The 12,303-nt window shown below is 38.5% G+C and overlaps 2 protein-coding genes across 2 annotated transcripts in view; one reads left to right on the top strand and one right to left on the bottom strand.

Annotated features, from left to right (window-relative positions):
• Positions 1-2,084, top strand: part of phlpp2 (PH domain and leucine rich repeat protein phosphatase 2) — a 68,197-nt gene extending 66,113 nt beyond the window's left edge. The window contains exons 18-19 of the mRNA XM_079436303.1: positions 145-376; positions 774-2,084. Coding sequence (XP_079292429.1) covers positions 145-376; positions 774-2,036 — 1,495 coding nt within the window. The 3' untranslated portion in view covers positions 2,037-2,084. The remainder of the gene's footprint in view (positions 1-144; positions 377-773) is intronic.
• A 5,239-nt stretch (positions 2,085-7,323) lies between these two features.
• Positions 7,324-11,620, bottom strand: LOC306882288 (MARVEL domain-containing protein 3-like). Its single transcript, XM_079436821.1, has 4 exons — positions 11,508-11,620; positions 11,017-11,186; positions 10,381-10,475; positions 7,324-8,860 (listed from the first exon to the last, which is right to left on the bottom strand). Exons 2-4 carry the CDS (start codon positions 11,181-11,183, stop codon positions 8,253-8,255), a joined length of 870 nt encoding a protein of 289 aa, XP_079292947.1. The 5' UTR covers positions 11,184-11,186; positions 11,508-11,620; the 3' UTR covers positions 7,324-8,252.
• Positions 11,621-12,303: the final 683 nt, after the last annotated feature.

The following is a 12,303-nucleotide window of genomic DNA, read 5'->3' as shown; positions in this document are numbered from 1 at the left end:
AGAAAACTCACTTGCAATTACAACTTGCCATTCAGCTTCTAAATATGACTTAATTGCACCATAGTTCAGACAGCTTTGAATTTAGATTCTTAGCTATATGAATAACAAATGCATTTCTCAGACTGCGTTGTGCATTTTTTGCAGAAAACTTGGCATGGCAGGCCAGAAGCTCGGTGCCTCTGCTCTGCTCTGTTACATCCATCACGAGTCCTCCGAGCCTGGCCGCTACTTCAGCCTCACTGTGGCCAATGTAGGCACCTGCCAGGCTGTACTGTGTCGTGATGGGCAACCTCTTGCCCTCTCAAAAGTTTTCAGCCTAGAACAAAGCGCCGAGGAGATGGAGCGTGTCAAACTGGCTAAAGCTATTATCACTGAGGTATTGACTCATTCTCCGGTCATCCCATAGACCTTAGTCAGGTTAGATGCCACATTGAATTGTACGTAGATGAAAACCAGGCTGTGAGGGATAGACTTAGTCTTAATAATGTATAAAGTTCCTAGATCTCTCAAAAATCTCATCGCTTTTTCTTTTTTTGGAGACGTTTTGTCAGCTCAATAATTGGTATGTTAAACAACATCCATTGCAGTCCCATTGAAGGCGCTTTATCCCTCACCTCTTAGCCTCATTCCTGTCAAAAATTAAATATGGCTCTACCCTGACTAAGCTCCAAAAGCTAACTGGCTGATGCATCATGCGGTTTATTGTAAATATGGCCATTAATTGGAAGTAGCAGCTTATTTGTCTCTCTAATTATTTGACTCTTGTGCTGTAGGATAACAAGGTGAGTGGGGTGACATGCTGCTCACGGTTACTTGGCTGTTCCTACCTGTTTCCTTGGGTGCTTCCCAAACCCTGGGTGCACACAGAGCCTCTGTGTTCCCAGGATGAGTTCCTGATCCTAGGAAACAAAGCACTCTTCCAGAAGGTTTCCTACCAGGAGGCAGTGAGCACTGTGCTGGCTGTCAGAGACCCCCGCGCTGCTGCCAAAAAGCTCTGCACGCTGGCACAAAGCTATGGGTGCCGGGATAATGTCGGAGCAGTGGTGGTAGCTTTGCATATCGGAGAAGACAGCTGTACATGTGAGCCTCCTCTCTTGAATGCAGAAGCCCGAGGACCACCTTTACCGATCTCGGTGTCCCCTGGTGACCCAGCCACACCGTCATCTAGCAGTGGCATTGCCTCGGAGTTCAACAGCGAGATGTCTGCTTCGGAAGTGGGCAGCGAGGCTGGGTCTACAGCTTCGGACGAGCACCCCTCTTCGGGACCAACAGCTCGTCCGGAGCGCCGCTGTAGTTTGCATCCCACTGCTACCTTGTGCAACACAGGGCCAGTGGCGACCTTGGGACCAGGGGCACACCCGGCTCTATTCCAGCGGCAGCCTTCCAGCGCAACCTTTTCAAGCAACCAGTCGGACAATGGACTGGACAGCGACGACGAGGCTCCTTTAGAAGGCGTCATCTCAAACGGGAGCAAGCTTGAGGTGGAGGTGGACATCCACTGCTGCGCTTTTCAGCTGCGCTCCGGACCACCGGAAAGTCCCAAGGACCTGGACGGCCAGCATGATTCGAGGGGCTCGGATTATCCCAACAGCAAAATGCGGTGGCAAAACAGCGTGGTGGTTTCTGCCACCAACGGCTGCCTGCTGGCCGTATGCGGCCGAGAGATCTCGGATCTGAAGAAGTCTCCTTCAACCTCTAGTCTCTTCGGGAAGAAGCTGTCTAACGGCTCCGTAGTGGCTCTCGAGGACAGCCACAATATTATTGAGGTAGCATTGGAGGCCCCAAAAAAGAAGTCGGGATATTTCGCCGCACCAGCCCAGCAAGACCCGGAAGACCAGTTAATTATACCACCCAGTCTGGAGCAAGATGTGCGGGAGCAACTGAGAGGCCAGAGCCCTGTGGTTCCTGGACCGCCGCCGGTTCCTTCAACACCTCCTTCAGCGAGAGACCCCAACTGGGACCATCCTCAGCCCCCCGTCCCCGGTCTCCACCCCACCACCGTCCTGCAACAGGACGTCTACGACACAGCTCTATAGTTGGTGCAAGAGGACCGCACCATTGGAGCATCTCTGCATCGTAGTGCCACATCAAAGAGGCTAGCACGCTCGAGATAATCCAGTTCTTATTTAGTGCCGTCATCACGTGTGGGTCCATGCATGTGCATTCTTGGGCTGATCCGAGTCAAGAACGGAAGGGTGGAAATGTCAGGGCCGATGAAGATTTTGTGAAAATAAATGGGCTATTCCTGACCAAAAACCACAGCATGGAGCTGGAGTACCTCATACATCACCATGCGCGAGTTCATTTCGACATTCGCACTTTATATCAAAGGTCACACAGGCTTACGTAGGCTTCAATAATCACATTTGCCTTCTGGAGGAAAGATGCTACCAAGCTAAACTGAGACCAAAAGATGAGAAAAGTGCCTCTTGAAGATGGTTGGGGTTCTGAGAGCCTTTACTGTTCTGGTGTAAGTGCAGTGTTGTTCTCCTACCATCCTATAGTGGCGACTAGTCGGTAATCTGCACTTTTGAAGTCTGTGAGGAATATTTCAGACAGATCTCTTCCCCATCTGACCTGCTGGAAACATCCCACTCCATTTCATTGAAAGGAGTGGTGGTTGTTGTGGAAAGATGTTGCTGAAAAAGACCAGAGCATTCTCCGCCGTTCCTGATCTCCTCTCTTGTATGCATACGGGATCTCCCAAACAAAGCCATGGGGGTCTCTGGGACCCTCTGCACAATAGAAGAGTACAATGAACCCAACGTAGTGATGGAGGTCAGAGTGAGATGGAGACAGAAACTACATCCAATGCTCAATGGAAGCATCGGCACACCTTTAAGGTCATTTGGGGAGCAGAAAGACCTCACAACCTTGTCTGAAATCATAACTTGAGCTGTCTCGGGTTGTTTAGAGTACTTGAAGTTTCAAGTGTGCCATGACTGCATGACAGAGCCCATGCTGTATAGCCTTGGGCCGTGAATACGTCATCGGGTCTTTGTAGTAGTCCGGTTTTGCTGTTGATCTGAGCGAAGTTGGGATATTTTCTCATCTCATAATAAAATTATATTTAGGTTTTTTATGTATGAGAGGTACTGGGTAAGATGATATCATGCATTGTGCAGTGTGTGTGGGTATGTGTGCTCTGTTAGCCATGCATGGTACGTATAAGGAAACAGGCTGGTTTGAGTTAGTTTTTTTTATTTGAATCAGGAGACCTGAGGAAAGACTATATTGGATCATTTGAGTTTGTCATTGCCACAATCACAGTATCAGGGAATTGTGAGCAGTAAAACACTGCTCATGGTTTGAGGAGACATCTAGTGGTGTTCATTGGAAACAACAATGTTGTTTTTTCAGGGTTTTCCCTGGAATTAAGTTCCTTTTACACAACTCATTACATTTAATTTATTAATAAATAAAATAAATACAGAATTAGATCATTAAAATTAGGGACAATTAAGTGCAAAGTCTATTGTTAATTGTTAGATACTCAATTTAATGATGTTATTAAAAGCCCTTTTTTTCTTTTGCCGATTGTAGGGCATCAGTTCTATTAAATTATATTTATTAGGTGCACGCTCATAACTCATTAGATTCAATTCATTCGTAGTCTTTAGAAAAGAAGCAACAGTTCACATTGACACTGACGCACTTCAAATCTAGAAATTGAATCTCATAGACGTCTCAGCATTGGCATATTTAAATTTGTAGATCAACTTGAAATTGAGCTCAAGTCTGTTGCATGCTCAGATATTATGTTCAAGCCATTTCACCAAGATTGAAGAGATTAATTTTGTGAATTATAACCTTTATAAGCAGACATTTTGAGTTTCTTTTTCTTTTTATTAAATGATATTCTCCATGGTCAGATGGCAATGTTCGTTGTGCCAAACTTGCATACAGATTTGTGCTTGCTATATGTAGGAGAAAAAGCTGCCATGCAACTAATCTGGATCCCCGTATTTAACATCCAGGAAGGTTTTGAATTGAACTTTTACTGCCATTAACTTCAAGCATTAGAGAGATGTTTGTGTTAGTTATAATTGCCTACAGACCTGAAACTGTAGCTCTTGTGCCAAAAGATGCATAGTAATGCTACTTGAAGGGCAGGTAGGGTGCTACTGAGAGCTGAAGCCAGTGGCATGGACGCAGCAGCCCTACATGACTCATTGTTTTTTTTTTCTATCATGGCCTTAAAGCAGGTTTTCCACAGTCTTTAGTGTTTATAGTCCAGTTCTCTTTTTTTGCACAAAATGTGAAGTACAATTTTCTAGAAATTGATCTCTAGATTCCCTAAGAGCTGTATGCTTAAGTGCATCAAGTATTGTTGTACAGTCTTATAAAGTAAAAGGGTTTTACACTGTATAAGCACTTTGTTCATAGCTCAGAGAATCTATATACATACATTTAAGAATTGCATTTTAGCTATTGTTGAAATGCATATAAAATCATCATTAGACTTTGATCTGTGGCCTCTTTTAGTTATTTTTTTTATAACCCCTGAAAAATGTAATTAATGTTTGGTTGAAAGGAGAGATGTGGTTGAGGCGCAACATGCTGATTCATACTGTGCTAAAAGGCAGAGTACAAGCATTCGATGGCTTGCTTTGTTTGCAAGATGTAGTCGAAGTCTGTTATTGGCTATAGAAGCGTTTCATCCCTCGCAGTGCTATAACATTGAAATGGAAAGTAATATTTTGAACCGACATCACTGATACAGCCACTTTATTACCACTTTGAGAGCACCTTCTATAGACCTACAACATGATGCATATCTGCATCGTACTTAAAAATGATATGCAACAATCATACGGTGTCTAATTAGATCAATATTAATCTGAAAATTGAAGAACATGACTGGGGAAAATCCATAAACTTGTGTATGTCTGTGGGTGTCAAGTGCAGTGCTCTGTTGTGGAAATAGTGTTTCTTCAGCCTAGGCAACTATACTAGTTGCTTTGCCACGTAGACAAATGTTGTATTTGATATCCCTTTAACATTTGTGCTCTGTGCTCTCCTGACCAAAACATGTTGAGGTGAAACTCACGTTTCTGAAAATGTTGGCAAAATGCAGTTTTCCTTGGTGTATTATTCAAATAGCCATTTGAGTTTACTTTAATTTGTTAATGACACAGAAGAGGTGGTTCTTAAAGGCACAGCGGACACCAGAATCAACATTATTATTTATGTAACACAAAAGAACATATTTTGAAGAATGTTGATAACCAAACTGTTTTGGTTACCAACTTTTCTCAAAATATCTAAAATGTTCCACAGAAGAAAGTGAGTCATAGAGGTTTGGAATCACATGAGAGTGAGTATAGAACAGAAAAACATTTTTGGGTGAACTATCCCTTTAATTATATGCTTAATGGAAGAACACACAGCACAGTTATACAAATGTTCCCACTCACATTAAATATTAGACTTTTTTTTATATTTTATGGCATTTTCTTTGGGGGGGGGGGTCTAATATTCTATCACAGAGCATGAAGTATTTTGGTAACAGTTTACTTGAAGCCTGTATGCATAATGCATTATAAAGGTATTCATAATGTACGTCGTAATGCATTTTCATAAATAAATGTAACCAGAGTTTAAAAGCGTTGTCCTTTTGTTTTAATGCATTATGTGCAACGATGAATAGATAAATATTATAATTTATTATAACTGGTTAGAATTATTCTTAAGCTCAGAGTGCATTACAAGGCATAATTAATGCATTACAACTACATTTATAATGCATTATATATATAAAAGCTAAGTATTACCGTACTTTTTTTTTAAAGTTGATTTTGTTTGCCATTTGTGTTAGCGGTGTCTTAGTTTGGGCATTGCACTATAAAATGTTAAAGTTTGAAGTGTTTCAATCTAAACACCGGTTATTAAAAACAGGTCAAAGTTAGCTAAAGCTTCTGCGCATTACTGCATTTTCTGTAACTTTCTCTGATTTTATAACTGGCTTTGCAACTCTTGTGTGAACACTTGCGCAGAACTAAAGGAAAGTTTTACAATGCAGCAGAGTGATTTAGATTTCCCTTTAAGAAGATAAAGATATGATTTCACACAATGACAAGCAATTGGTGAAATTAAAGGTTGATTTATTTTTTTGGTTATAACACCACCTCTCCCAGCTCAACTACTAGCAAGCCATTCGTAGGTTTATTCCTGAAAAATAAAAAGTGTAAACATTCTGGATTCATCAAACGTGTGCTTTTAACATGGCAGCCAGTGTCAACCAATGGTGTAAGCTTAGGGGCAGGGCTAACTGTTTATCTGACCAATGACAGGTGAGGGAAGTGTTCAAGAAACTTGACTAAAAACTGATCAATTCTGCACTTCCATTTAGTAGAAAATGACACGCATCACCTTTTAACAACTCATTATGTTTCTGCTTTTCCATGTTTTATCCAGTGAAGTTATCAGAAACATGCTTCCTTTTTTTTTTTTTGGCCGAACAAGGAAAGCATTTGTCTTAAGTCTCTTTGTAAATCTGCGCAGTGTGAGAGCTGTTGTTAGCGCATGAAGTGTATGATTGTGATTTTACCCCGAGAGAGATGAAAGCTGCTTTTGAATGCAAAAATGCATCTTTATCTGGTGTATTCATTGACATTTTTGCACATAATCACAGTTCGTTCTGGACAGACAGATTGAGATGAAGTTCCTGTTGTTGACATGTGACCAAAGCTTGATCTTGTCATTTATGTACATTTTGTTTTTAAGAGATGCTTTAATATTTCCTCTTGATGCCAAGAAGCTGAGGTTTATTTTTGTACTTCATAGTTTCATGCAAATTTATAGGTCCTCCAGTGCAGAATCTAGGATTTAAGGGTTCTATGGTAAACCATCACCCATCAAGGTACTATCTTTGAAGATATTAAATATTCATGCATTTAATGTGAGAAGCATGCCCTATATAAATGAATATAAATATATATATATATATAAAGAATATTATGTGATTATTTGTATAAAATATTAACTTTTCTGTTTATAAGAAATTGTTTTAATATCTGAAGCATAATGTATATTCTATTTTTAAGTTTCTAATTTAGCATGCAGTAAACTGCTGAATTTTTCATCGTGTTAAATTATGGAATTGTTTTTAGTTTAGGAGATCATTTGAGTTGTTTTACTGATTTAGTAAAAGGACTAAATGCGAGCACTTTTGCTTTCTGTCAGCTAGGACTGTACTTAGAGTGGGTGCTGGCTCATCGTTTCATTTCAGATGCTGCTATGCTTAGTTTTGAGCAGAAAGCTGTATTTTTAATTAACTTTTCAGCCAAGTAGCAATAAAAATTTTTACTGTGAAACTCGTGTCTTTGTCTCAGAAGTCCTTTATGGGATGTATTTGCATATAACTGATATGCATGTCTCAAAATACTTTCATATCTATAGTTGTGTAACAGATGCACATATAAAGAGAAGGAAATTATCTGTTACATTTACAAACTGAACTAGGCTCACTGGCACCAAAGATAATACAGACATAAATGAGCCATACATAACACATAGTACAACTTCCAAACGATCTCCATCTTTTTAACTAATTTTACATAAGAATAGCTTAATAGCCCAATCACTAGACTATGGAAATTACTTTTACTGTACCTTCTAAGCACACTGCAAAAGAGTGTTGTTCATTTTTGTTGTTTTCCAGTGCAAATGTCTTAAATCATGATGCATTTACTTGGGAAACTATTTCACGTTTTCTGTGAAATTGATCAAAATGAAGCAAGTTTTTGGTTAAAACAACTGGTTTTCCGGAGCCAGATATTTTTCATACCTCATTGACATTCTTGTTTCAAGCATAAACGCTTCAATTTGTTCATATTTTAAGATTTTTACATTTGCATTTCAAATAACCGATTTAAGAATATTTACATTTCTATTGGAAAAAAAAAATTTCTGCAGTGAATGCAACATTTAATGTCATGACTTTGAATTTACAACTTTCAGATCTGATTTAACACCTTGTGAAAGGATAAATAAAGACCTGCAGAAACTCTAACGTAACACATTGTGTAATTCAACTCACTCAATATATTGTTTCTTTTTAATTAATCAAATCTAATGTTTGTGAAAAATATGAAAACTTATAGGTCCTTCATAATAAAAACTCTTAAGAGAAAGCAAACGTATAAAAAATATGGAAAAATACATATCTTTCTGATACTGTAAAAATACTAACCAAAGCATTTACACTGGTGTAGGACCTTCTGTGCTTTCCACATGAAATAGCGTAACCTTCACAGGTTGTTGTCTTCTGCCGGCCTCTCCTTCATCTTCTGCACTCGTATGAAGGCTCTGATGGCCAACACGGCGCTTAGGGGGAATATAATAATCCCCAGAACACCAAACAAGCCTCCTGCTATGTCTGCCCCATTGAAATTGCACTCGAATCCTCTGTGACCTTTGCTGCTGTACATGGCTTCTCTTTCTTTACAGATTGGGTTGTTGTAGATCTCCTGCAGCTTTATGAAGTAGAAAGCGACGGCAGGAATAAAACCCAGACCTATGAGCACATCCAGCAGGGCTTCAGCCAGCAGCAGAGGAGGGAAACGGTAGGGCATGCGAAACACGCCGAGGGCCAGCGTGGCACAAGCGTAAAGCATCAGCGCTCCGCCGCAAGCCATGCTGTAGACGTAAGGGGGCAGTTTGAGCTGGTAGAACTGGTCGTCGAGCTTCTGGACCTTCTGCGCCTCGGCTCCGGTGAATGCGTTGGCTCCTCCGTAATAGTAATGGTACAAACCGCCTAGGCTGGCGATATCCCGATACCGACCCGAGTTACTGTGGTTCACTCCAGCACAGATGACAATCAACAAACCTAAGAAGAATTCCATGGCCTGACAGATGCCTACAGGACAAGAACATATGCACAATAAAAGAGATTGCATAAATATACAATATTGTTCAAAGTTTTTAATATTAATACTTTATCAAAACTGACTATAAATACATTTATAATGTTACAAAAGATTTCCATTTCAAAGAATCCTGAAAGAAATGTTTCACAGTTTTAACATACTACTTATGATTTCTGACAGAGGATATGACACGGATATGAGTAACGATGCTGAAAATTCAGCTTTGCCATCAGACATTTTAAATATGAAATAGAAAACAGTTCACAATGTTACTATTTTTACTGTATTTTTGATCATATAGAGTGGTGGCCGAAATGATTAGCACACTAGTAATTTCAGCAGCTAAAAATGGTTTTTAAGTCAGTTATTTGTATGTTTTGCTGTAGTGTGTCAGTAGGAAATATCAGTTTACATTTCCATGAAGATGATCAGATCTCTGTGTGGAGCAAACAAAAATCTCACTGGATTATTACAGTTAATGGCAAAATGAATGTTTGGAAATGTAAACTGATATTTCCTACTGACACACTACAGCAAAACATACAAATAACTGACTTTAAACCGTTTTGTAGCTGGTGAAAATACTAGTGTGCTTATTTTAATGAGCATGAGAGACTTTCTGCAAAAACATGTCAATAATATTACTGACCCCAAGCTTTTGAACAGTAGCGTATATAAAAATACATAGTATAAACGGCTTTCATTTCAGTGCAAAACCACTTTAAATAAAATTCTAAATCACCATTTTTACACCGTTTATAAAAGTATAAAGGGACATGCAAAAGTATAAACACAAGTATAGAAAGAAATGAAGCAAAAACAAATAAATGTGTATATTGGTCAAAGAAGAGACAACCTGTTCTGGTTTCCGCATCAAATAAAACTGACAAAAAGTTAATTTATATACATAGGAAACATTAAATTAAAGTTATGCTTCTATGTTAATGTTTCAAATAACTTTTGAGAAAATATTGAGTCAAAATGTTGGTGAAATAATGTTCCATCATTCAGTGTAACGGATATATTTATGTAAAATTGAAACTACATACTTCTGATCTGTACTTAATACATAAATTTTAAATGATAAAAAAAACTTAAACCCTAGTGGTATGAAGGATAGTGACAAATATTGCTAAATATTTAATATTACCGTTAATGATTCTTGTTCTAAATATGTCTGATAAGATGTTTTGGTAACTACCGAATTACATTTTAGCTGGTGTCTTCTGTAAACCGTAGTAAAAATATGATAGTCATTATTTTTTGCTCAGAAAAAATAAACAGGACACATTCTAATGTATGCAAGAAAAAAAATTAAAGCTGTATTAAACTTTATTGAAAACTCCTTTTTGTCTTATATCTCCACCTAGTTTGCTGCCATGGTTAGTGACTTTTTCCCCCTAAATTAAAAGATAAATTCATTTCTCTTAATTTCTGAGCTCACTAGGTTAGCAAGAGATTGTTTCAAAGTAGCTTCTCCAGCACAAACAAAACCTCAAAGTGAGTTTACCTCTGCTAGTTGTGATGTATTTTAGGTTGTAAAGTGTATGATGGTAGGGTTGATGGTCATCATAGTATGAAGATGATGTCTCGGTGTAACTGGGTCTGTAGAAAATATCACAACAAGCAGGGCAGAAAGTCACAGCATGCATGCATACTTCTGCTGCTGAGGACATACATATATGTGACCCTGGAGCACAAAACTAGTCTTAAGTCGCTGGGGTATATTTGAATTGTTGGCTATTGCTACATTGTATGGGTCAAAATTATTGATTTTTCTTTTATGCCAAAAATCATTAGGATATTAAGTAAAGATCATGTTCCATGAAGATATTTTGTAAATTTCCTATCATATATATATCAAAACTTAGTTTTTGATTAGTAATATGCATTGCTAAGAACTTCATTTGGACAACTTTAAAGGAGATTTTCTCAGTATTTAGATTTTTCTGCACCCTCAGATTCCAGATTTTCAAATAGTTGTATCTCGGCCAAATATTGTCAGATCCTAACAAACCATACATCATCAGTGGAAAGCTTATTTATTCAGCTTTCAGATGATGTATAAATCTCATTTTCGAAATGACTGGTTTTGTGGTCCAGGGTCACATTTTGTAGGTGTGAAAGAGACAAAATCACTCCTTACACTCCCTGACTATGATAGCGGGTGGCCTCGTACACACGGGGGTCCCTTTGTTTCTCTCGGTGGCTTCGTGATCTGTCGTCTCCATCAGGTGTTCTGTACTCATCTCTCCTGTCTCGACTAGAGTAGTCTTTGTCCCTTGTGTGATGATGCTGGCTTGATTCTGGCATTGCCTGAGAAATAAGGAGATTTCACAAATGTCATGGGTTTAAAACTTGATGTATCTTCATGCACATTCATGTGAATAATACTGAAACCAACATGACAAGTGGTCACATTGTTAGTTAACTGATGTGGTTGTGGTTTATATATTGGAACAGTCTTTCAGTCTCTCAAGAAATATTCTCAGTTTAATCATATTACTTTTATAAAAGTATTTCTGTAAAGTATAGATGGTCTTACTTCCTGAAACTAATCACCAAAATAAACCGTACTAGGAAACGATAATTTACACGTAACTCGGTAATAAACTAATTAATTAAGAAAGAGCCTACCTTTTACTGAAATGGCCGAAGTAAGCAGTGATTTGTGTGGGTTTCGCTCAGGTTTCTTGTGTTGTTGTGAATGAACACACCTGTGAAACCTGTCTGACTCTGACTCCGCCCACAGAAGCGTCACGAGACTGTAAACCAGTCTGACTCTGACTCCGCCCACAGAAGCGTCACGAGACTGTAAACCAGTCTGACTCTGACTCCGCCCACAGAAGCGTCACGAGACTGTAAACCAGTCTTTGTGCTCGTTTTAAGAGACATGGAGAATTATTTAAATGTGATTACTAATTAGAAAGCTATGAAGACTGTTAGAATTTGCTCCGTATTTAAAGTCAAAATAATAATTATAATTTAGAAAATGATGATTAGGCTAGGGCATAAACACAACTATACAATAAATTATTTTGAACCAGGGAGTCAAGCACTTTTTGGGCTAATCTATTAATTATTTTATTTAATTTGCAAGAGTTATGAAGAGAAAGCATTCTATCAAACAGCTCGTTTCAATGAAACACGATTCGCCAGCAGTTTGTTTCGATCAGAACTACACCTGTTGTCCAGTTCCTCATACAGGTAAGCTTACATCCTTCTGGTAGTTGTAGTCCTTAAACAGAAAGTCGTTCATTTATTCATAAATTAAAAAAAAAACATAGGAAATTTCTGATTGCTTGAAATGGTATTACAGGTTTTAGGATTACAAACCCTTTGATTAACTTTCATGGAGTGAAACACTGACAGTAAAGAAAAAAAAATAAAAAGGCATTAGGACTTTAAACAATACTTTGTATCTTTTTCTTTT

The sequence above is a fragment of the Barbus barbus genome, assembly GCF_936440315.1.
Source record: "Barbus barbus genome assembly, chromosome: 2".
Taxonomy (NCBI): Eukaryota; Metazoa; Chordata; class Actinopteri; order Cypriniformes; family Cyprinidae; genus Barbus; species Barbus barbus.
Note: the sequence above shows the minus strand (reverse complement) of the source record. Positions and strands in the feature narration are given on the sequence as shown.